Genomic DNA, 24,783 nt, shown 5'->3' with positions numbered 1-24,783 from the left:
AACATACTATGTTCTGGAATTAGCGTTCCCATTTATCCTTCCTGTCCATACATGCAAATGCTCACCAGTGCAAAGCTCAGAAGTGGAGTCTGTCTGCATATACAAGTGCTTTATGCATACATTTTCTCCTATAATACCAACAACTGGATTAAAAGTCTTTAAAAATTGTTGTAGTGCAAATAATTTCTTACGTCTTGTTTGTTATCAGCCTACATGAACAAAAAAATGTTTTTTTAAAAAGTGCCAGTTTGGCTTGTCATGATTTCACTACAATGCTGTAACAGGAACCAGGTCTGTCCAAGGAGAGTTGAATCGAGGGCAATCAGACTTTTTCTGTAGATCAGCTTCATCAGAACTGAAGAAGCCTCTTCAAGGAGCTACAAACAAGTGCAGTTGCCCTCGATTCAACTCTCCTTGGATCATGGAGAATCACAGACCATAGTGACCCTACAACTCCAAATCTGCCAAACTCATCAATACAAACAACTTCAGGTTCAGTGAACGCACCAGCTGAAACATTTATATCAGCAACAGTGCAAGAAGGTTTACAGAAACGGCTATCATGTACAGAGGCAGTGTCTGTTTTTTTTTTTTTTTTGCACCGGTGTGAAACATCTATCCCTTTAAGTTGTTTTGCTTATGCAGACACCGTTACCCCAGCTGAGCATATCACTCATACAGTAGTCGTAGCTGCTCCAACTCCACTCCTGCAGGCATATTTGATTACAGCAACAAGCTGATTCAATTACAGGAGGTGCTGACTCAAATAGCCGCAGCAAACGCAGAGCAACAGGAGAACTTCCTGCTGGGAATGCCGAACAGGAGTTTGACCCTGAACGTACAGGGGGCCACCAGGAACTGGTCCCCCCAACTAATACTCCAATTTTTTGGGCAAAATACCCGTTTTCCAACTTACCCAGACTGAGACAAGATGTTCAATGCCATTTTCACCTCTGTGTGTCCAGTGGTTCGGTTCCAGTGGGTAGCAACTGGTGTTAGCTTAGCATAAAGACTTGAAGCCTATGGGAGTCGTTAGCCTAGTTCTGTCAAAGTAAAAAAAATAAACCTTGCAGCAACTCTGCAGCTGTCTTATAATACGTCATGTGTGTTTGAAATACAAATCTTGAGATTTCAAAAAGAAATCAAGAGTCATTTTAGGAGATGTGGATGGTGGAGCGGCAACTCTGAACACATTTATTCTTCCATTTATCACAGTGATCTGCACACCGCTGACTGTAAAGGAAGATCCAGGACAAATTAACTTCTTACTTTTTTAAAAAATTCCAAGATACGTTTTTCAAACACAAATGATTCATAAATGTGAATAAGACAGCTTCAGAGTTGCTGTAAGGTTTATTTTTTCATTTTGATGGAGCTAGGCTAGTGACCCCCACAGACTTCAAGTCTTTATGCTAAGCTAACATGACAGGACGTACAGAGGTGAAAATGTTATCAAACACCTTGTCTCAGTCTGGGTAAGTTTCAAAAATGGGTATTTTGCCCACAACGTTGGAGTATCCCTTTAACATACTGACCTGATTTACTCAAGAAAATCACAATTCTGTAAACACTGAAACAGTCTGGACTCCCCTGTATGGAAAACCATGAAGTATGGTCTGCCTCCTGGTCCCTAATGCCAGCTCTTCATTTTGAAATGTATTTCCCCTGCAGGGCCGGCGCCCTTGGTCTGCGCTCCTGTCTTCATGCTAACAGCACTGTCCTGCTCTGTCTCAGCTCATCTCTCTCTGTTTGCCGAACTTAATTTATTCTTTTGACAGAGCGTTTCCATTCCTTGACTTCATTTTTGTAATTTCACTGACAAGACTGAGCCAGGAGTAGAGACGGAGGGAAAGTGTGTCTGTGTGTGTGTGTGTGTGTGTGTGTGTGTGTGTGTGTGTGTGTGTGTGTGAAACAGGGGCTGCAGCAGAGCAGTGTATTTACAGTTGTCAAAGTAGATATATATTTGACTGTACTGATAACAGTATTTGTTCTGAGAGCTACAACAACAAACTCAGCAGAGCACGGCAGCGACGATAAAGACGTCTCAACTTTGCTGTGTTGAGTTTAGGCTCAGGACTTTTAACCCCTCATGAGCCAGACCATGAGACTTCAGGTGACTGATTTTTTTTTTCTTGCCTTTTAACATTTTACAATCCATCCTATTGTTTGTAAAACCCTGCTGTGTTTTTTTCTGGAATATTTCAAAACATGTACATCCAGAAAACAGACAAAGTCAAGTCATTAATGATGAGCAAAAAGTAATAAATTAATTAAAATTCAGTTTGCTATACATTTTAATTCTTAGCGCTAATAATTTTAAATCATAGGTAATTATCGATATGGAGCAGTTTGGCCAAATCCTGGAGGTAATCAGTGTTGGGCAAAGAGACTGATGCCCCTGTTTGCTGCCCTCATGTGGCCGGTTTATGTATATGCAGTGCATTATTGTGCAAAATGAATTGATTAATCTATTATACATGTTTTATATACAGCACATATATCCACCAGTGATCTTAAAATAAAGTGGATAATTTAAATGATGTTTTTCCCCACAAATGATAAATAAAAGGCTGAAATGCTTTTGAGTTGTTAAGTATTCAGTCCCGTTGCGATGGTACACCAAATGCCCTAGTGTCTCTCAATCTGACTGCGAAAGTTCACCCATGGCCGGCTCAGCTGATTGGACGTGATATAAAATCACAGATGACATCACGAAAGAGGAAGAAACTACCTTGCAGTCCAAAGAACTGTCTGTATAATTCAGGGACAGCACTGTGAGGAGGAACAGACCTGAGGGAGGATATCAAACAGTTTGTCAAATGTCGGAAGCTCACCCCAGTACAGCGGGGCCCTTCACTGGGAAATGGAAAAACAGTGAGAAATGTGCGGTGCCTCTTCCTTCAAGGGTCTCAAACTCCCAGTGCATCAAAGACTGAGTCGTACTGGAAACCACTAAGTTTCCCCTACCACTTATTGCTTCTGCCCTCAAAGGCAACTGTAATGATTTTTATATTGAAAGCCCATTATCTACTTACGGTCAGCTCCTCACCATGTTTGTATGACATACTTGTATATATAATGCACTACATTACTGGCTTTTTTCACAGCAGCAGGTAAACACAGGAGTTATTAATGAAGACTCTGTTCCATTCAGGTCTAACAGAGTCAGGCTCCTGCTGGTGTTCATGCTGTTTCACTGGAAAGACTCTCACACTTAAATTGAATTAAAGACACTTAAATTGAACAGAATCTTAATTAATGTCTTTAGTAACACCTGCATTTTCCCTGCTATTTCATGCCAAAATGGCTGCTGTGAGGAAGTAATATTGGATCAACATTACAAGTGCATGTCAGTGGTGAAAAGAGTACTGCAAATTGCTATTCAAGTGTATTGTTAGTTTGCTGAGATTTTTCTAAAGTAGAAGTACTGCTGTAAAAATCGACTGTGGTGGGAGTAAAAAAGTACATCATTTAAGGTGTACTCGGAGTAAAAGTTCCTGAGTTACTTTTTATAAACAGTAACTGTGTTTAGGTGTGATCTCTTCCATGCAGTTAGAGGACGAGAGTACTTAAGGTTCAAACTAGATTCTTTTTAAAGGGGTGTTGTGTAAATTTTCTGAGGTTTGATTCAAGTGAGGACCCTGGAGACTCAACTGACCAGTGTGTAATAAGCACATAATACGATGATATACTCACTAATATTATTCCACTTTTTCCAAATGTATTCCCCATTTTTTCCAGTTATACCATCTGCAGTTTTCATCCTGCATCTTTTATTGGAACTTTGGAAATGGCAGCAAGTAGAACCAACAAAGTAGAAGCAGATTCCTCCTCTGTTTATTGTGAAAGGTTCCACAATCTGTCACTGATCATTTGTACTTTATAATGGAAATGATTTAAAATGTAGTGAAGTACAACAGTCAAGCAGATGTGTATTTAAGTAAATATAAAATTACTGACTTTAAGAAATACTCAAACCAGTACAAGCAGCCGACACAAAAAGCCTGTCTTAATTGCGAAAACAAGCACAGGAGGAGGCACTTTCATTATTAAATACATTTTATTACATAAATGACAAATGACAGTCCGGCCTTTAGACACAAAGACAATGCTGAACATCCCATTGCAGATATTCTGGTTTGGTGGAACTGCAGAAAAGAGCCATGCCTTCCTGCGACTTAACTCCTGTTGAAGGTGTGAGCATGTGTTCAGTATATGTATATTTCTATCAGTATTTCATATCTTAGCCAGACACAGAAATCTTCTCCCCATTCCCAGATCACTTTCCCATATACATGCCCCCCTCCCACCCTTTTTGCCTTTCTCTCTTTCTCTCTCTCTCGTTCTCTCTCTATGAGCCCCAGTTGCACTGGTCTTCTTCTGTCATGGTCAGGATTTCTGTGACCAGGCCGGTGCCGATGGTCCTGTTGCCATCTCTGAGAGTAAACCGCTGACCTTTCTCCAAAACCATCGGCTGACGCAGAGTGAGCGTCAGGGACGTGTCCTCGCCTGGCATCACCATTTCCTGGAGGAAAAAGGACAAATGGTTACCATCAAAGGCACTACAAATGTAAACAACCTGAAATACATGATAATAAATGATCCAACTCCCACATCCCACAATAATTTTGATTTAATGTCAAAAATTACATTTTTTTTTTTTTTTTTTTTTTACATACAAGCATATTCAGAAAAAATATCCTTCACTTCCAATAGGGTGATAGGACCTTTAACATTAGCCTTATTAAAATGTTTCTCTAGAATTTAAGGCACAGATTTAACTGTTATCTTGAAATCAAATACAAATACATCCAAGTCTCAGATAAATGTTGACATTTCTGTACACAGTTTGTGTCCCGCTCCCTACCACACAAGGAGATTAGCTTTCAAGTCGTCTCTCCTAAAATTAGCTCTGAGTTTTGGATCGCTTCCCAACTCGTCCCTCCCTAACGCTTGTCTTGTTTTTATTTGTTGATGAAACCGTCAATAGACTTCATCATAGGTTTTGTGATCATAAATTAGTTTTTATTAAGTTATTGTCTTGTTTTTGTCGTTGCTGATGAAAAGTAGGGCGAAAATTATTTGTCCATGACATTAACACTGACTGTGGGCTACCCAGAGCAACACACACCTTCTCAGCGGGCAGAGAGATTCTGCAGGCCATGTCCCAGGTGAGAGAGAACATGACGGGCATGAAGTTGCTGACAAACGGCTTATGTCTGCCGCCCTCCTCCTTACTCAGAACGTACACCTGAAACACAGAGGGGACACATGAGCACACACACCACGCTCATTTTCAGCTCACCAAAAAATACTGCAATAATCATCACTTAGCATAAACACTTCCTTAAAATGTGTATTTTGCTGTGAAACCAGCCATTTTTCAGTAGTCCCAGATGTTACTGTGGCATCTGGGTAAACCAGTAGAAAGAGGGGAAAATGACCAGAGAAGATTATTGGCCTGACAGAGGGAGTGTTTCCATATTCAGAACTGATGCACTGTTTTGTTTTGACCAGTCAGCAGTTGGGCTGAACAATCAATTGAAATATTATTGAAACTGCAATATGGCCAAGTGCAATGTCCAAATTGCAGGGGCTGCAATTTTTTGATAAAGGTAAAATGCTTGACAAACATTGTAAATGAAGTATTATGGTGTCATAAATATCTCTTAACTTACATATTCTTTTTTCCAGATGTAAAAAACACGATTTTTGGTACAGACACACACAAACAAAAAACAAAACAAAAACAATATCATCATGATATTAACAGCTTCTTCAGTGAAAATAAAAATTATTATGCAGCTGCATCAAAGAGGCTGCTCTTTTGTCATTGCAGGTGTGCTACAATTGTTGCTTGTGCCTACACAGTGATACAGTAAATGTGGATAGCAGCATGCAGTACTTATTTTCATCTGGATTCAAACTGAATTCAGTGACTCATCAATAACCTACATGACAGATTAATCAGTCAAAACCATCATTAGCTGGAACCCTGCTGGACACTACGGCAGGCCTTACAGCTCATCACACAAAGCACAAACCTCAGCAGCTGTAAAGTCACAGACAGACAGCAGTCTTTAGAACATATTCTTAAATTATGAGAATATTCCAGCATGAAAAAATTAGTTAAAAAACTGAGGAAGTTATAGTTTGTATTTCATTGTGACTTTAAAAAAGTGTGTTTCTGGAGAAAGACTGTTGATATTTGTAATCAACAGCCAGATTTACCGTCTCTCTCACTCGCACTGCCTCCTCTCCCCGAGCTCTCCTCCCCTTCCCCCTGTCCTGTGCATGAGCGTGAGCGCCCCCTGCTGCTGACTGGCTGGTATAGTGTTGCCTGACCCGTTCTGAGCCACTGTGTTTGTTTCCTATTTACCAAGCCAGGGCTGTGTAGCAACACCACAAATCACAAGCTCTCTCCAGACTCGCTGGCTGTGCCTTTAAATCTTCACATGACATTATGGCAGTGAAGCAGCAGTGAAGTGCAGACCTGGGCCTTGACTTTCTGGTGAGGCATGATGGATCCTGGTTTGCTCATCACCATGCCTCGCCGTATATCTTCCCTCTTCAGGCCACGGACCAGAGCGCCCAGGTTATCTCCCGCTTCCGCCCGGTCCAGAGACTGGTGGAACATCTCAATACCTGAAGGCAGCAGGACGGACAACACAAGGAGGAACAACATAAACTTTCTGTGTGATGGCAAACAATACCTGCGCCACACTGATCACTCGTCTGCCAGGAGAAGACGTGAATAGATATTTACAGAAATACTAACTAAATGCAGCTGAATGAATTTAATTGCTAAGTTACACTGACAGTGACGGGTACTTCACGTGAAAACAAAAATGCCACCAGAAGCAGTTGCGCCCATCAGAGCTGAGCCCGGCTGCCACGGCGACATCGCTGAAAGCCGAGGTGACTGACGGGCAGCTCTACTGACAGAACAGCAGCACTACCCACAAACCTCAGCCACAAAAAGGCTTTATGTAATTTTAAAGCATGGCTAGGTCTGCCAACAAAGTTAGGAGGTTTTATTTTCTTCAGTTCAGTTTTTCAGTTGCCAAACAATCTGGACAGAAAGCTCTGAAATAGATATGATGAGTATTTTTAGAACAATTGACTCTGGATCCTTTCCAATCCATGGTGCAAAATTGCTGAAGGTCGATTAAAGTGACGTCTGTTTAGACCCCACTAACAAAAAACGTGTAATGTATATAATGTGATGAAGTATACATGGCTCTCATCATCATCTGACTCATTGATAGATTTATACACAAAATCCATGATTTCATCAGTTGAGTCTAACTTGTCCTCATTTCAATTGACCCTCTACAGTTCTGCATGGTGGACCTTTAATGTCACAAAAATCATTTAGTTGTTATTAGGAGTAAAGCTGCTAGTTTGTTGCTTTGGTTTGGTGGTGTTTACTTTATGGACAAAGACATGCAGGTGTGCTGTTGATCAAATAAAAATGTGACTAAAAGCAAACCAAACAACATAAACAATGAAAACATGGCTATAAGACTAAACCATTATCTGTGACGGATCACCTCAGTTCACGAGGTTATCACATTAGTTAACTGAATATCATTTTTGTGCAATACAGCATCCACCCTCTAGCCCCTTTACATCTCTATGTGTCATTTATGCAATTTATTTTCAAATAAAATTATGAAGTGCATTGTTCCAATACCAATTTAATAAAGTGGAATGGGAATTTCAGATTCAACTGCTTTCTGTTCACGTGTCACTCGACTGGTCAAACATGTTGCATATTTGTCTAAGCAGTAGGTTGTATTTTTAGACATTTGTCCCTACACAGCACCGGAAGGCCAGATACACCAACCATCTGTTTCCTTTTTGAGGTATAATGCAGCCTCTGCCGTTCAAACTGAGGCAAAATTTTAATATTCTTGTTATGTTTAGGCATATTTTCATATGAGTCGAAAGCCACACAAGAGCTCAGTCTCTTTGCTTGATACCCTCCACCTTTCACTCACCTGTAACCACAGACTTTATGTGGCGGTTATGTCCCACAAACTCACAGTCATCTCCCTTCTTGATGGTTCCTCTTTCCAAAGTGCCCGACACAACCGTACCCCTGCCTGAAAAAAAAAAAAAAAAAGGAAATCCAAGTTTCAGATTCAAGTTCAGAGTCAAGTTGGAGATGATCTTTGTTCTGGTTTATAACAATTTTCAATCAGTCCCCTTCAATCGTGAGATATGACATTTTGCAACAAGCTAATCTTGCACATGCTCAAATCTGTCATAATAATTTAAGGTACAAAGCACACACATTAACCTTAAATACTGTAAAATACATGGAATGCTGTAGTTTTTCCCACCTGGGATGGAGTACACTCCCTCAATGGGCAGCAGGAAGGGTTTTTCCAGCTCCCTCTTGGGAAGTGGAACATATGTATCCACGATCTCCAGCAGCTTCAACACGGCATTGGCACCGAGCTCAGGCTGTTTGTTCTGAAATGGAACAGGAAACTATTTGATCAGGAACGATATCATCACTGCAAAACAATTTAAACTCCCAGGCAGGACTGAACGATGTGGTAAAAACACTTAACTGTAATGATTTTCTTACAGAGACTGTGATATGATTGACAGTTTTGGTGGGAATGATAATATATGTACCAGAACAAATCACACTTTTGCAAATCTTTAAAACATCCCCTCTCATCAACCTGTCCCTTCAAATAAAATTGTGTTTCTCTCCAAATCTGACATCCTATTGGGTTTGGGTTTGGTCTGTGCTCTTGGTGTGAATGATCCTTTGCTGCCCTGCTGTCCCACCCAAACATCCTGCCTCAACAGGAACTACATATAATCAAGAAAGTAAGAGTCCACTTCAAGCTTCTTTAGCTATGATACTGTGACATACATACATATAAACATAGATGCATTTTCTATAAAAGTTTGATTAATTGTTCAGTTGAACTCCCAAGACCCCGAATTTACTTCAATAAATGATGTATCCCATGCTAAATTCTTTTCAACATTACATGAAAACTTCAGCCATGTTCTGCCACAGCTTTTCAGTCAGACTTGGTTACATAACTGTGAATTTCAGCAGAGGATAGACTCAGAAGTTCAGCACAGCGTTGTTAAACCGTTTAGTCACGACCCTCCCCTCACCTCCAGGGCGCAGAGGGCGGAGCCTATCACGACAGGCGTGTTCTCGCCGTCGTAGCCGAATTCGGTGAGCAGCTCGCGGATCTCGAGCTCCACCAGCTCCAGCATTTCCTTGTCCTCCACCGCGTCGGCCTTGTTGATGAACACCACGATGTACTCGACGCCGATCTGCCTGGCCAGCAGGAGGTGCTCGCGTGTCTGAGGCATCTGGCCGTCCGTGGCCGCCACCACCAGGATGCAGCCGTCCATCTGCGCCGTGCCTGTGATCATGTTCTAACAGAGGAAAGAGGTGGAGGATTAGAGGACATTCACAGGATGGAGAAATTAAACAAGTCAAATCGGGGGAAGCTGCATCATGTTAAAACTTTTCCTTTTCCAGGTGCTTTGAGAAGGAAAAGGAGCTACCTTGACGTAGTCGGCGTGGCCGGGACAGTCTGTGTGAGCGTAATGTCTGTTGGCTGTGGTGTATTCCACATGAGAGGCGTTGATGGTGATTCCTCTGGCCTTCTCCTCAGGAGCATTGTCAATGTCTTCATACTTTTTGTAGCGAGCACCGCCGGCCTCCGCCAGCACTGAAGTGCAGAGACAAGACGAGTCATATCGACAGATCAACTCCACGGTCTGTTCAATTCCCTGTGGCGTAATCCAGAAGATGGGAAGTAATCCTACCTTTAGTGATGGCTGCGGTCAGCGTGGTTTTGCCGTGATCAACATGGCCGATTGTTCCTATGTTCACGTGAGGTTTGTCTCTGCTGAATGTCTTCTTAGCCTCCGTGGCAAAGGTCCGCCGACTCAGAGGCACAGCACACTGTCACACAAAAAGAAATTAAGAGTTAATTTGTTGTTTCTGCCAAGAGTTCCACCTCTATATCATTAGAACTTTATAAAAAATCCATTTGAACCGAGCTTCATGGTTTGTGTGGATACTCACTAGTTTGAAGGAGCTGTGCAGCAGACTTGGCGAAGAAAGCTGGAGGGCTGAGCAGCACGAATAAATAGGTGAGAACAGTATAAACCTGATATGACAGTGAACCACAGTTTGTATTCCACGATTATCTGCATAGCCTCTCTGATTTCATACATTTTGAACTGATGAGTGGCTTCATCCAACACTACAGGTGGTGCATATTTACCAGAAAACCCAGGATCTTTACATGAACTTGCCAAAGGCCGTGATATAACTTCAGCTGCCTTGTTAGTTAAATGGGACACTGCAGGTGTAGCTGTGATTGACAATACAATGAGTCAACAGTGCAACACCCGTGTGTATGTATGGCATATTTAGGTATACAAGTGGACTTTTTTTTTTTTTTTTTTTACATGGCTCAAGTTTTTATTTCTGTAATTATTGTTGTAATATTTTGCAGGATTAAGAACATATCTACACGTAACACACTTCATTTCTTTAATTTCTAAAGGCACATTTTTTTTTTCTATCTCTTATGATTTTATTCTTCACTTGAGAATTTGAGCAACTGCAAATGACTTTATTTCCCCTCTGGGATCATTAAGTATCTTTGGTTCTGTGTCTGATTCTAGCTCAGTGTTTGGGCTTGCAGGATTACAATAATATCTCCACAACTCAAACTATAACACGGTCGGTCTCTGGTTTCTGGCTCTAAGCTGATGATGCCCACAAATTAAAAAAACACAGTGTTGGGGTCACACATTAGCAGAAAGCAGAATCAGAAATACTTAAATGATCCCCTAGGAGACAATTCTGCAGGCCTCTGTTAAATTATGTCTGAGAGAGTCACTGGGGTTTTATCCTTTGCAATATTTTCCTCGTGGTTCAGGGGACATTCAGATGACATTACTGCAGCTTACATCGGGTGAAAACAGTCAGCTAATATGAATGAATCCCTGCAGACAGGACAGCTAGCGAGCTAATGTTAAGCTAGCAGCTCCCCTGAAACACACGGTGACAGCGTCCCTAAATTAGCTTGAGTTTAACAACCAAAAAACCAACGGCACCAAGTGACGAGACAACCTAATACCTAATCAATACCTAATCAATCCCCTGTCCTTATCAGCGAGCTCACGGCGCTGCGTTAAGACACATAACGTTACTCTGCAGCTAGCGAGTAACGTGACCTTGCTCTCCCGTCGGAAGAGACAGCATCACCTCAGTCTCCATGCTCTGTCATATTTGTACACATGCAGAGAGTGTGTTATACCGCGGAGTTAAATGTGTGAACCAGGAAATTAATATTAACTGATAAACAGACGGAGACAGACACAGTTTGACATGCTAGTACATAATTTACCGGAGAAACATGCACGCAGCCCCACAAGCGCCGCCATCTTGGACGGTTAGACAAGCCAAAGATGTTCTCTGACGAAGATGTTCACTCGCCCGCGGGAACGTGGCTGCTCAGTTTGCTACCTAGAAAGGCGCATTATTACGATAATTTAATTTGGACAATAGACCCAACAACGCACTGTGTTCACATTGAGAAGATGCATTCATTCAGACCACAGTTTTATTCCTTGCTTTTAATTGAAAGTATATTTCATCTCCACAGTCTTGCCCTATGTGGTATCAGACACCCAACAAAGCCAATGAACTTAATCTGAACGTGCTGCATCTAGAACATAATAATATTTCTCCTCTTGTAAATTCTAATCTAGACAGATACTGTGTTGCTCTTCCCGATGCTCAGATTTTCTTGATATCAAAAGAAATATGGACATGCTCCATGATCTCTAAACTGGTAGGTCCTAATTAAATAATGCTTATAACACTTATGTTTTTGATAATTTCTCCAACTAAATGCAGGATGGTGTGGTCCAAAGCCAGTATTCTATATGATAATTCTTTTAATCTTCTGTAAGGACTTTTGGCATATGTTTCAACTAAATAATAACATGAATAAAAACACGTGTATTACATATATATTTTATGTACTTGACCTGAATTTCCCCAAGTGGGGTGGGGAAGTGGGGGCATCGACGGAGGACTGAACAGAGCGCGCTGTTCGCTCTCATTTTTTTTACTATCTCTGGACGAGCCACCGAAAATGACGTCATCATCCCGACGACGCTCAGCTCTGTAGTAGTCGCGCGTTACTCGTTCACCTAAACTGTATCAAACCATATAAACATCAAACTGTTTGTCGGAGCGGCCCTTCGTCAACCACCTCTCACATGCGGAATAAATCTTTTTCGCTCTCCCTGTTTTATATATGATTTTAATCGGACTGAAACGACTTTAGAGAGAGTGGCAGTGCGCCGGGGGAACTGTACCTGCCCGTTTGGTTGAGTCTTTACGGTAAAGCATGGCAGCTTGCATGACACTCACGAGAGCAGCTACCTTAGCCAGAATGTTCTAGCATCTTCATGTTTGTGTGTTTAAAAGGTGAGTCAGCCGGCACACCGAGCAGCTCACACACACCGACGGTGGACTGGTTTAACACAGACACACAGGACGCCCGGTGAGACAGGCTGACTTTGTTTTGTTCTCGTACAAACGGCAGTTAGCCTTCTGGCTGTGTGGCCGAGCGAGCAGGGAGCTAACATTAGCTAACGGAACACGAGCAGCAGATACTTGTCACCCCCTTCGTGTTTCGGTACGTATTTTGACTTAATGTGGTCTTACATCAGTGTGACTTAAATTGTAGAGTAATAGTTACAGCAGCGACTGTGGTAGTAAACTGCTCTGAAACGTCTCCATTGGGAAGCATGCCTGGTCAGGGCTCATAGCTGTGAATGGAATGGATGCTGTGGTGTTTGTTAGTAAAGGGCTAAATGTGTTTTTTTCCTTCTCAATCCTAAAGTCATGGCAGAGGACAGACAAAACAGAAGATACCCCCCAAATCTCCAGGGGGTCCTGCGGCTGGCGGTGGAGGCAGGCTCTGCAGCGGAGGGACCTGCTCCTGTCCAGCCCCTGTCAGAGGAGGTACTTATACACTGTGTTTTGGTCATTTTGACAAATTAAATTAAAAACCAACATAAAGTGCTCTAGTGTGGGATTATCTTTTGGAAGAATGGTATTCCATTCCTCCAGTAGATTTTCAGAAAGTTGATGAATCTGTGCCAATTGTGTTGGTTAGTGGTGGCCCAACTCCTTACTAAAACAAGTGATATTTTATTCATCGCTCGTCTGTGTTTGTCCCATCATGATTATTAACAACATTAGCAGGGGTAGCCTCATGCCACAACACATCTGGTTGATGGAGAACATGAAGCTCTTCCACAGGAAACACTCTCATAAGCTTTCTTGCTCCGTGTTTCTGCTCCAGAGGAAGGAGTGGTTGAGAGGAGCTCTTGCAGAGATGTGTAAAGGGCAGCTGGACGAGGTGGAGCAGATGAAGCAGTGCTTGGCTGTCCTGCACAAAGATGGAATGACCGCCAGGGAGAGAGACGGAGAGGAAGAGAGGGATGAAGAGGACGACGAAGACGAGCGGGAATCAGCCCTGGAGCTGCTGTCAGAGTTGTGTGAGAACCTGGACAACGCTAGAGGTTTGTAACAAACTGCACTGAGCTAATGAATATACATACATTATTTATTTATTTATTTTTACCTCATCCAAGTTCTGTGATGTAAAATTGTTTGTATCCCATGCAATGAAAACATTAGGAAGGGCTTTAAACTTCCAAATTATAGATTATTAAATGATTTGCTGTAACCCATGATGTGACAGTCTGTCAGAAGAAGCATAAAAGTAAATAAAATACATTTTATTGGCTGTATCCTGACGGCGTCCCTCTCTCTCTGTCTCACAGACCTGATGGCTCTGGGTGGACTGGAGTTGTGCGTCTCTCAGTGCTTGTGTCACACCCAAAGTGGCGTCAGGTGGCGCACCGCCCAGCTGATAGCTTCCTGTGCCCAGAACATGCCAGAGGTGCAGTTCCACTTGCTTGGCTTGGGAGCGCTGCCCAAGCTGCTGCAGCTGGCAGACTCAGACCCCCATCCCACAGTCCGGGTGAAAGCCCTGTACGCCGTCTCATGTGAGTGTGTAAGACTTTGGTGCTGAGAGGCAGCCAGTGCCACAGGAGCTCACTGAACTATATAGGATCTCACATTAATAACCACTGATCCATAAGGACAGCAAAGAGCTGGTTCATAAAATGCTGTGGTTGGATTCTATTGTGTCAGATGCTGGGAATGTGCAGCTGTGATGCTTGTTCACTCCAAAAGTGTGATGTAGCTGTGACATAAGAATATTGTGGAATATTGTGGTATGTAGGAAACGCATACATAAATTATTATAGACAGCACATCATTTATATCAGTCTACATGTACAGTATGTATTGAGCATTCTGTAGCTGGTCCAGTTTACCGTGACAAGTTGTCTTATTTAGAAAGCATTCATTGGACATGAGAAGAAGATGATGAGTGTCATTACATGTCTTAAGTGTTATGTGCTGCCTTTTGTATAGTTTAAAATAACTGGCCAATAGAGGTGAGAATCTTTTGCACAACATTAGTTCAATCTATTAAATCTATTAATCCATGCTGTAGCATAAGAATATCCTTTTTTCCTGAAATGAGAAAAAAAAAACAAAAAAAAACTAAAAAACAGACGGCCTAAGTAACATTTTTTATTTTATACAACAAACATTATTGACAAAGTAACTTGCAATTTATAGTATTCGGTATGATCACTACAATGTTAGGTCTTTTCTTTCTTTTGTCTTTGAGAATTGTGAATTAATCAGGTTGAATCATTTCATATTGAGACATTCCTTCGATGCAGTGAATGAATCGTTACCTCCTGCTGTTCTCCTACTGGCCCGTGACGCTCCACAGCAACACGGTGTGACTGTACATCTTTGTTGCCTCAGGTCTTGTCCGGGAGCAGGAGGCGGGACTCCGGGCGTTCCTCTCTCACGACGGCTTCTCCGTGCTGATGCGAGGCATGCAGTCGGACAACGAGAAGCTGCGCACCAAGTCGGCATTCCTTTTGCTCAACTTGCTGACGGCACACCCGGAGCAGAAAGGTACGGATGTATCAGATGTATGGGGCAGAGGAAACATACAGTGCAGGTAAACCAGGCCAGGTGGCTATATTGCAACTAAGGAGTAGCCATTAGGTTTTTCGAAAGCTTTTTTTGTATTGCAGCTGGTGATAACAAGTAGTTTCTGCCAACATTCAATATCACATTTTTCCATTTCCATGCTAAAGATGACAAGTATCCAGTGTTTTCTTCAAATTTATTCTTTACAAAATAGAAAACTCTCTGAAACAGCCTTTACCCACTAAAACTCCAAACCACTGAAAAGCACTGATAAGCAGTCAAGCTTCTTCTTCCTTGACCTGATACTGTTGCTTGAATTAATTTTTGGTTGTGATGCATCTAAATCTGTTTCCTCTTTCCTGCAGACACGGTCCTCTCCATGGGTATGGCACAACAGCTGGTATCTGTCCTTCGCATGCCCCACTCTCCTTTCCACGAACACGTGCTTGGTGCTCTTTGCTGGTGAGAAACACTTTTCTCCTCACTGTTCAATACACACTCTCAACTTGACACGAGTCCACTGCTCACACTTTTCTCTATTGCCCTTTCTCCTATTTGTGTGTGTGTGTGTGTGTGTGTGTGTGTGTGTGTGTGTGTGTAGTCTGGTGGAGGATTGCCCACAGGGGCTTCGAGACTGCAGGAGTCCTTCTCTCGGCCTGGAGGAGCTACTCAAACAGAGAGTGAAAGAGCTCCAGGGAAAAGAGGAGAGTGAGGTAGTCTTTGAGTGTTGAAAATATAATTTCAGAGTGGTGGTAATGGTCTAAAGCATTGAAATCTTCAATTGAATCTAGGCTCAAAATTGTGTTTAAATAGAAATGCACACTTTTTTTTGTTAGAGCAAGATTTAGAGTCTGACAGTAGGGAAAATTGAGCTCAGTTCACTTGTCAATATGCAGTTTCACTCTAACATTGTCTCAAATAAAGTTAAATAATCTGCAGTTGGAATTTATAATGCCAGTGTTGAACCCTTGAGGATAAGGACTAAATACTCCTGTGCTCCATTTAAAGAAGGGCACCTTCAGTAAGTGGAGCATGGGAGTATTCCTGTGCAGAGCTGAAGTCAGCACGGCACATTTTTATATGCATACTTGCCCAAATAAAACCATGCTCACCTTCTGAGCAACTGGAGAAAACTGCAGCAAAGTTTTAGCTCAGAGGCTGAATGAAATGCGTATGTTACGAAATGCATAAAATTGTCACAGAATCTTTTTTACTGCAGGCCAGTTGGTTCATGAGTGTAGCTGTCCCACCACAGCCATGGCAACATAAATCCAAAACATTCTGATGCATTTTCTTTAATATTTGTTGAGTTATGTATGACCTAAATAAAATTTTGAACTGGATCATTTTGTACCTTACACAAGTTGATAAATAATTTGAGCATCACAAAATCTTTTCCTATTGGCCTGTGGTGAGATGCTCATAGATCTCTCTCTCACAGCGGTTTCATAGTTGCACCACAGTCATAAGTGGTGTGGAATAATAAATTGTACAATTTTGAAGCCGGTCCTTTGCCATTGATAGCCTCTAACAATTTCTTAACAACAAAATCTTTATGTCTTAGGATGATGGCCTTAGTCATGTAGTTCTTTAATATGATTTTGAGATGTATGTTTAAAAAGAAAAAAAAAAAAGAATAATTTATGTTGTGATTCCTTTTGAGTTTGTTAAAATTTTTCCTTCTAATGTCAACTGGCTCACGCTTGCTGCCATTAAAAAAAATCTTTTGTCTGAGTGCAAAAGAAAAACACTGATAACTGTATTTCTGAATTTATATTTTTCAAAGCCCTTCGGATGTTCAGATAGTAGACGTGTATGAAGATGTTTTTCTGAAGCCACATTTTTGTCTCCAACAGGAAGAACTTGACTTCTGTGAGCGTTTGAGGACGATGTGTTTCCATGGACTGAAGTCAGACGACAACGGCATGGATCGCTGAGGCCTCGCTGGTTATTCACCTCACTTGATTCAGTATCACTTGATGAGTGTTTAAGGACTTGGATCGTGGTTCTAAAGCAACTTTTTCTCTCTGAGGGCAAAGTTTCATTGTTGGCATGTTAGTGGAGTGTGGAAATACCCATGAGGGCCTGGCTTTTACATTGTCCATGAATTTGATGTAAAATATCCCTGAAATTTGAATGTGTCACTTCTTACTTTGTTGATGTCCAGTGTTTTCAGTTCTCTTTATCTCAAATGTAAAACACACCTTTTCATTATATAGTTTGCTACCATATATTCAAAACATTTTCTGTTTGTTTGTTTCATCATTTTCATCATTGTTTGTTTGTTTGTTTCATCATATTGAATTTCTTCAAGGTTAGGTTTGGTAGATCAGTAAGTTAAAAAGAAAAAAATTAAGTCAGCTGTATCTTCAACTTTACACCATATTTATTTATTATGAATATAACAAAAAGGCCATTTTCATGTCTTACAGCCAGCTTAAAAGTGGAAAACATTGACACCACATGTACAACCTACAATTAAATCATATGTATCAATACAACACAACATTGCTGATCTGAAGACAAATCAGAGAATATTAATTTTGAACAGATACCACTTGATTTTGACATATAATGACGTCTTATTTGTAGAAATTATAAGTGTTTTTTTTTTTTTTTTTTTTTTAGATTGATTAATTTACGCTATTTTGAAATGTTCTTTTTATCAGGGTTTTGGAGTATCCAATTCACTTCGAAAACATGACTACTGGAGTCTTTGAGTGCACAGTATGAGGTTTTCTTTTGTTTTCATCTTTTCCAGTTGTAAGGTGCTCGTTTTCAGTGAGGTCTTAAATGCCTCCAGTAGCTGTCAAGTGCTGCTGGTCCAAGAACTGTCCTTGTTCTTTTGGCTGATTATCCCACAGGCTACTGATGACTCTTCCTCTGTTCCTTCACTTGATGGGTTCTCTTTTTAAAAAGCCAGAACCTGCATCAACTGTTCACAGAGGCTTTGGAAGGAAGTGTGAGGAGGATACTTCAGACTTGAGGGATGCCACAGGGATGCTACTTAGGACCTCTTCCATTTTGCAAAGTCATCTTCGTTCTCCACCGCTTTTATATCACCCACAGCGATTAGAAGTTGTGCTAAATAATAGGTTATCATGACAATGGTGTAGCCATGCTCCAGCGACGGCATCACCTTGAATATTTGCAGGGCCAGTGTCAGATCAGACACCATGAAGGACAAGCCTCCTAACAATGTTGCTGCCCGGCGGGTTCGGACGGCTAATGCCACCATCAGAGTAATTAAGGCAACGTACACTCCAACGGCTGGAGTCAGTACAGCTGCGTCAGGGGCTTTCTGAATGTAGGGGTATAGATAGACATAGGAACCTCCTCCCATCACAAACAGGAGCACATATAGAAAGCGGATCCAGCAGGACGACGAGGAAAGTGGTGAATAGCGGGCGGAGAGGAAGGAGAATGCGTACAGTAGATGAGCCACAGCAAATGCACCCATTCCTGGAACAGATGGGAGATGTTCAGAGCATATTGTGAATGAGTGACAAACAAAGTGAAACACTTGGATGCTTTTGAAAGGTGCTGCTTGAATCTAGAGCCTCCTCTGAATGTGTCTTCACAGTGGACAAGATACTGTTTCAAAGAATATCATGACAATATACACATTATATACTGTAAGCAGTGATTATGGTGATAGACAAATGATTTCCATGCAGCTAAACTTGTATTTGGTAAAAGTGCCAGTTTGCATTTCACAAGGCTCTCTTACCGTGGAGAAAAAGCTCAGACCAGACCAGGCAGATGTCACCAACCGCTGAGGAGACCAGTCCTCCTGCCACTCCCAGGACACTCTGACCTCCCTTCCAGCTCAGCACCAGAAAAGCCAACAGCAGCGTGGGCGCTGCCTTGACACCTGCGGCCACGGCGGAGGGTGCAAAGTCAGGAGTCCTTGTGTAGAAGAAGGCAGCTGTGGCCAAAAAGAAAGGCACAAGAGAGAGACAGAGTGCACAGGACTGGGAGAGAGGAAGGAGGGGGGAATTGGTACAAAGGGGAATAATGGGGGTGAAATAAGTGATTGAGAAACATCACAGCTTGAATGTGCAAATAAATGTACTTTTATGATGACTACAGCCTATTTCATCATGGGAGTAGCTGTTAAAGTAGCATGCAAAAGTACTGAATCTCATCATAATTGAATTTAAGAGTGAGAAAGTGAAGAGTTTTAGGTACCGTGTTTCTCTTCTGCCTCCGGTCATAGGCGTCTGTCTCAAGGATGTCCATCTTCTGACAATCAGGATCGATGTGGCCGTCAGACCTACCTGCCTACACACCTTTATAATTCCTCCTACCTTTACTGCCTCAGTTCCCGTTAGGTATAATCCTCTGCTGCTCAGCCGGGACAGTCTCCTCTCTTTCCCCTCTCTGTCTGTCCCTGTCAGTCACCGCTTCGTGTCTCTTGGTCTGCTGGTGTTCGATGGCAATGAACTTTGGACCAGTCCTTGCAACAGGCAATCTATCAGATTGGTCTCTGATAATCAGTGTTGCTCCCTGTTTTGAGTTCCCATGGCCGAACAGCTGACCTTTGACCTCTCCAACTGGAATACGTTGGTGACATCAGCAGCTGAAGGGCAAAGTTGAACCAGGCCGATACAATGGCAGAATACCTTGCAGTATCTGTGAATAGCAAAACTTTGTTCATATAGGCTATGATACTTGATGTGATTTCCTGCTGTTTAATGTGTGTTGGCTCTAAGGCACTGCTGCTTGGATTCTGTCAAATAAAGTCGGGGAAATTGTCCACATTCCTGCTGGAAATTCCTGCTTGATCATTTGAAACCTCAAAGGCGATGCACCATTTCTCTTCAAGCAGAAATGAAACAGGAACAGATATGTCGGTCATCCAGCATCTCACCCTTTGTGTTATACATTATGTTCAAGCCATGAAATATGTTTTACCCATTTACTTTTATAGCATAAAATAACTCCAGTAATATAAATCAAAAGAGATTAAAAAGCTGGAGTTTAGTTTGGAAAACAACAGAAAATAGGCATAAAGAATAGATATAAATAGAAATTACACATTCCTCTTCTAATTAAATTCATGTTTCTGATGTAAAAAATCAAGGTCATGTTAAGGAAAACAATGACTGCTTGTGTGCTATCATGGCACATTGTTGCTTTAAAATCAGAAATATGTAAGTACCTTCTTGTAAAAGTTATTTCTGTATTTTCCTTGAAGAGCATCGGTGTTGCTCCTCTGTAAGTCACAGAGTGGCAGGCGTGCTGGTTATAGCCTTGTTTGAGTTGCAGTACTGACTTTGGCCACTAGGTGGCAACACTTCATCAGAGTTCTCACAGAAAGGCAGCAGTCACCCACCACTTCCTACTTTGGAAAAAAGTGAAACGTGCCTACAATCTCAAAACTAGAGCAGCTTTGGAAAATCCTAGCAGTGTATTATAATAAAGATGTTGAAATTCTGCCTGTAAGAGTGTTTGACTCAAATGAAACAGGAAGGTGAGTGCTCATACAAACATACATTTCTAAGGTAAATGTTTCCAGAGTTACAGAGGAGTATTTTACACACATACATAACTCAGAATCCTAAATAAATGTGGTTTGTTGCAATAGAGGAAGTGGGGTGATAGTGTGGGGTGGATCACATTACTTATAAGCTTATATGATAGTAAACCACACACATTTACACAGTGCATACAGGTCAGATGAGAACAAATGTCTAACATGTAGATGCAGGGTGATATAGTTGAATTTAGGCTGAACCTTATGATAGATGATGATAAAAAAAAGTTTAAATGAGCAGAGGAGGAGCCCAACCTGTGATGATCCCACAGATCGGAGAACTAATGATTAACTCAGTCCTGTCTGTCTCAAACTTTGTACCGTGTGTTCCCATAATCCCTTGAGCTACGGGCCTGAAGGTGTGCTTGGAGCTGGGAGACGCAGCTCCGGAGGGGTGGGAGACTCATCGGTGAGTAGGACAATAAATGAAGGCGGTGCGGGTCAGAGAGGGAATGGGGGAAGTCTGATAACGGGAAGAATCCAAGGCAAAACACAGTCAGACACAGGTCTATACTGGAGGTCAGGAGAGCAGACTGGGTAGCTTTGTGTGTGTGTGTGTGTGTGTGTGTGTGTGTGTGTGTGTGTGTGTGTGTGTGTGAACCTATGGTGTCAAGTTAGAGGTGAATGTTCTTGACGTTCATTTGATTCTTCTTTGCTGTCTCCGGCAGGCCATGGCTACCAACTCGTCTGCCTTAAGGATTGGAATTGTGGGATACGGGCATCTAGGTTTGCACTCTGGTTACCCCCCACACCTTGCACACACACACACACACACACACACACACACACACACACACACACACACACACACACACACACACACACACACACACACACACACACACACATGCACACTGTTTAGGCTACTAGTCATTTTGACATTTAATTCTCCTTTGTGACCAAGGTGTGGCAATCTAGCTTTTCTTGGAAGTGAGTGACTGTGTGTGTGTGTGTGTGTGTGTGTGTGTGTGTCCTCTGTAGGGCAGTACCTGGTGGAGAGGATCCTTAAAGAAGGAGCTGGTTCGGGTCTAACTCTCGCCTTCGTGTGGAACAGAAACACTGACAAGCTCAAAGGTTCAGTTCCTGATGAGCTCGTTCTCGGTGATTTATCAGCCTTTGCAGACAGGTGCAAACATACACACACACACACACACACACACACACACACACACACAGTGCAGACCCATATGCAAAGCACAGTAGCAGCATCATTTATTATCTGCTCTCCATTGTAAACATGCACTGAGTGTATCATGTGCCCCAGTGTTGCTTTACAGCCGCTGTGTGCTCCACAGGCAGTGTGATGTGATTGTAGAGGTGTGCCATCCTCAGATAGTAAAGGACTTTGGGCTCCGTTTCCTCTCTCGGTCGCATTTTATGGTAAGATACTCTTCTGTTTGTCTTTTTATTGGTATTATTAAACAAGGATCATGCGCAAAAAAAACGTTAATCTCAAAGGGAGAAAAGATGATTTATGCCAGATTTAGCTGTCAGCCATTTTCCATCTGCGGTTCCTGAGCATGTACACACACACACACACAACAACCACCAGACGCTAAAAACATTCATTCACATACAACACCATTACATAGACTCTATCACACTGACAATAATACAGACGAATCTACAAGCACTCATTAAACACAGTCATCTAATACAGCTAGTGCACATTTGGGTGTCATTAAATGTAGACTATGGCATTAAGCCTTAAGGGACCTGCTGATGGCATCAATAATTACATTCTAATTACATCAATTACATCATGAATTACTTTTAGCATTCAGTTCATGGTAACTCTGTCAGGCCTGCAGAAGGGCATCATTCCTCTCATGCAGAAATATATAAACAATTAGATAACAGCCCATGACATTGTCACTCAGTTCACTCATAGTGTTTTAAGATGGAAACACGTCATTTGCATCATTTCACAGTAAAAGTAGATTCAGAATCTATCCCATAATGTTACCTGTTACTTATGTTCCTGTTCCTCAGCTGTTACAAAGATTAAGATCAGTAAAGTATTTTATTTCTGGCAATAAGAGTTCAGCCTGTAAGTCCTATATTTTATTGTTGCTGGCATAAAGTTGTAGTTGAGACAGTGCTACTGTTTCTTTGATTTTATATATAAACACACTTCGTTGACTATATGATGATGATCTACTTAAATGTGACAGTTCCTTGTTTTTTTTTTTGTTTCCTCCACAGATAGATATATAATATAATATAGTCACTGGTCAACAATAACTGGCTAGACTGGCAAGACCTTCAACTAATGATATATAAAATACTGGCTAAAAGATTAGTGGTGATGTCTGCACCCTTTGTTGTCCTTCTCCTTGTTCTCATGTCCACTTGTTGTGTTGTGCGTTCAGGTGGGCTCCCCCTCCGCCCTCTCTGATCCTGATCTGAACCAGGCGCTGTGTCAGGCCGCCAAGCAGCACGGCAGGACGCTCTATGTCCCCAGTGGTGCATTGTGGGGAGGCCACGACATCCAGAGACTGAATGATAGTGGAGCCCTAAAGGTAAAAGAGGCTGTGGATGGTTAGGCTTACTATCATCTCAAAGCCATGCACAATATTGCCCTACAAACCGAACTGTTATACAGGACCCAGTTGCCAAAAAGTGTCTGATTTTGTTTTTTTGTGGAAAAAAGGCTGATAAATATATGAAACATCATGTAGATTCTCCCACTATGAATATCAGTATGGGGTTGATTTGACTTTTGGGGTTTAGATGAACATATTAGTGATAAAAAGGTGGCTGAATCTGACTTGTTGCTAATGAGGCCCCGAACTTCCTGTGATTCTCTTCCTGCTTTTTGATTTATCTCAGTTTCTTGTCTTGACTTGTGCTCAGGCTTTGTTCATAAGGATGTCCAAACATCCATCCTGCTTCCGGCTGACAGGAGACACGCTCTCTGACTGGACAGAGGGAGAGGGGAGGCGTGTTTTATTCAGCGGCTCGGTGGCAGAGCTGTGCCCTCTCGCCCCCAACAACGTGAACACCATGGCAGCAGCGGCGGTGGCAGCAGGGACGCTCGGCTTCTCTGGTGTTAGAGGAGAGATTGTGTCTGACACAGCGTGAGTCTAAGTACAAAGCTCATACGCTCTGAATAAAGGAGGCATTTCGTGATTGAACAGCCCAGTGTCTTACCTCTCCCTGCGGCAGGCTGAGTGACTACCATGTGGTGGAGGTGGAGGTGACCGGGGCCAACGGCTTTTCAGTCCACACCGTGAGGAGGAATCCAGCCAAACTGGGCGCTGTAACGGGCAGCGCCACTTACAACTCCTTCTGGCATAGTTTACTAGGTGGGTTCTGGCTCTCAAGGACTCTCTCTTAAATCCTTTTATAATTCACAGAGGATTTAAACATTATTTGTATGTATACACGTCCTAACATTAGTTCTCCTGGGGGGACAAGTCACACCTGGCATGAAAGTGTCATTTTATAAGACTAACTGAGTGAAAATGTCATTTAAATTATGTTGATTATGTTGATTCTGGTATGGGTCAAAATTAAAATCACAAATTCAGTATTTTTCAGCAGGAAAGAAGTGGATATGCCACCTCTTCATGCATTTGTATGGAGACGAGTGAAGACATGTGGAAAAATGTTTAAAAGCCATTCATTTAACATAATGTAACATGTATGTGAGCCTCATCCCTTATATCAAATACACTATTAGACTCGGTGTAGCAATTCTGGTTAAGTCGGGGCGTGAAAAGGCACATCTTGAGTTTACACGTGCAAACGAGTTTCAAGTAAAGATCATGTGTTTTATTATCCTTTGCATTTTCTTTTTCTTTCAGTTTGCAAAGGCCACGGCGGGCGAGTGTACTTGTGCTGAAGGAGGTGAAAACTCAGGAAGATTTACAAATGCACAACCCAAAATCAGGGATGGTAGTTACTGAGTTACTGACAATATTTTTTCCAACACACCTTTGTTCCACTGCTCAGAGAACCAATAAAGATGATCCACTGCAGGTTTCCACATAAATAAGAAGGTGTGTACTTTGAACATGGTGTTACTTGGGCTGTATTTTCTCAGTATTTGGAGCATTTGAATACACAGAAACCTTTGCTTCTTTGTGTGGCAATAAATGGCATCCAAACAAACAAAAGAAGAGGCTGTTAT

At 41.9% G+C, this 24,783-nt stretch overlaps 4 protein-coding genes across 11 annotated transcripts; 2 read left to right on the top strand and 2 right to left on the bottom strand.

Annotated features, from left to right (window-relative positions):
• Nucleotides 1-4,041: 4,041 nt before the first annotated feature.
• tufm (Tu translation elongation factor, mitochondrial) lies at nt 4,042-11,533 on the bottom strand. The gene is made up of 10 exons (XM_030057473.1): nt 11,415-11,533; nt 10,079-10,125; nt 9,817-9,955; nt 9,553-9,719; nt 9,151-9,420; nt 8,349-8,481; nt 8,004-8,108; nt 6,494-6,645; nt 5,132-5,251; nt 4,042-4,525 (listed from the first exon to the last, which is right to left on the bottom strand). Exons 1-10 carry the CDS (start codon nt 11,449-11,451, stop codon nt 4,352-4,354), a joined length of 1,344 nt encoding a protein of 447 aa, XP_029913333.1. The 5' UTR covers nt 11,452-11,533; the 3' UTR covers nt 4,042-4,351.
• A 627-nt stretch (nt 11,534-12,160) lies between these two features.
• On the top strand, nt 12,161-17,610 carry hspbp1 (HSPA (heat shock 70kDa) binding protein, cytoplasmic cochaperone 1). 6 transcript variants are annotated; one of them, XM_030057478.1, is made up of 9 exons: nt 12,162-12,418; nt 12,624-12,716; nt 12,924-13,045; nt 13,389-13,608; nt 13,873-14,097; nt 14,936-15,091; nt 15,475-15,571; nt 15,711-15,822; nt 16,966-17,610. In XM_030057478.1, exons 3-9 carry the CDS (start codon nt 12,926-12,928, stop codon nt 17,044-17,046), a joined length of 1,011 nt encoding a protein of 336 aa, XP_029913338.1. In that variant the 5' UTR covers nt 12,162-12,418; nt 12,624-12,716; nt 12,924-12,925; the 3' UTR covers nt 17,047-17,610. The 6 variants fall into 6 exon arrangements, with proteins under 6 accessions (XP_029913334.1, XP_029913338.1, XP_029913336.1 ...); XM_030057476.1 differs by having other exon boundaries at nt 12,506-12,716; XM_030057477.1 differs by having other exon boundaries at nt 12,162-12,505.
• Nucleotides 17,611-18,067: 457 nt separating this feature from the next.
• Nucleotides 18,068-19,351, bottom strand: tmem86b (transmembrane protein 86B). The gene is made up of 3 exons (XM_030057484.1): nt 19,301-19,351; nt 18,840-19,083; nt 18,068-18,571 (listed from the first exon to the last, which is right to left on the bottom strand). Exons 1-3 carry the CDS (start codon nt 19,349-19,351, stop codon nt 18,117-18,119), a joined length of 750 nt encoding a protein of 249 aa, XP_029913344.1. The 3' UTR covers nt 18,068-18,116.
• A 1,087-nt stretch (nt 19,352-20,438) lies between these two features.
• On the top strand, nt 20,439-24,758 carry aspdh (aspartate dehydrogenase domain containing). Of its 3 annotated transcripts, none has more exons than XM_030057481.1 (9): nt 20,439-20,585; nt 20,994-21,057; nt 21,317-21,374; nt 21,630-21,774; nt 21,944-22,028; nt 23,021-23,170; nt 23,505-23,728; nt 23,817-23,956; nt 24,458-24,758. In XM_030057481.1, the coding sequence occupies exons 3-9, from the start codon at nt 21,320-21,322 to the stop codon at nt 24,493-24,495; spliced, it is 837 nt and encodes a 278-aa protein (XP_029913341.1). In that variant the 5' UTR covers nt 20,439-20,585; nt 20,994-21,057; nt 21,317-21,319; the 3' UTR covers nt 24,496-24,758. The 3 variants fall into 3 exon arrangements, with proteins under 3 accessions (XP_029913341.1, XP_029913342.1, XP_029913343.1); XM_030057482.1 differs by having other exon boundaries at nt 20,454-20,585; nt 20,921-21,057; XM_030057483.1 differs by lacking the exon at nt 20,994-21,057 and having other exon boundaries at nt 20,457-20,585.
• The last annotated feature ends 25 nt before the right edge of the window (nt 24,759-24,783 follow it).

Source organism: Myripristis murdjan, chromosome 8 (assembly GCF_902150065.1).
Source record: "Myripristis murdjan chromosome 8, fMyrMur1.1, whole genome shotgun sequence".
NCBI classification, from domain to species: Eukaryota; Metazoa; Chordata; class Actinopteri; order Holocentriformes; family Holocentridae; genus Myripristis; species Myripristis murdjan.
Note: the sequence above shows the minus strand (reverse complement) of the source record. Positions and strands in the feature narration are given on the sequence as shown.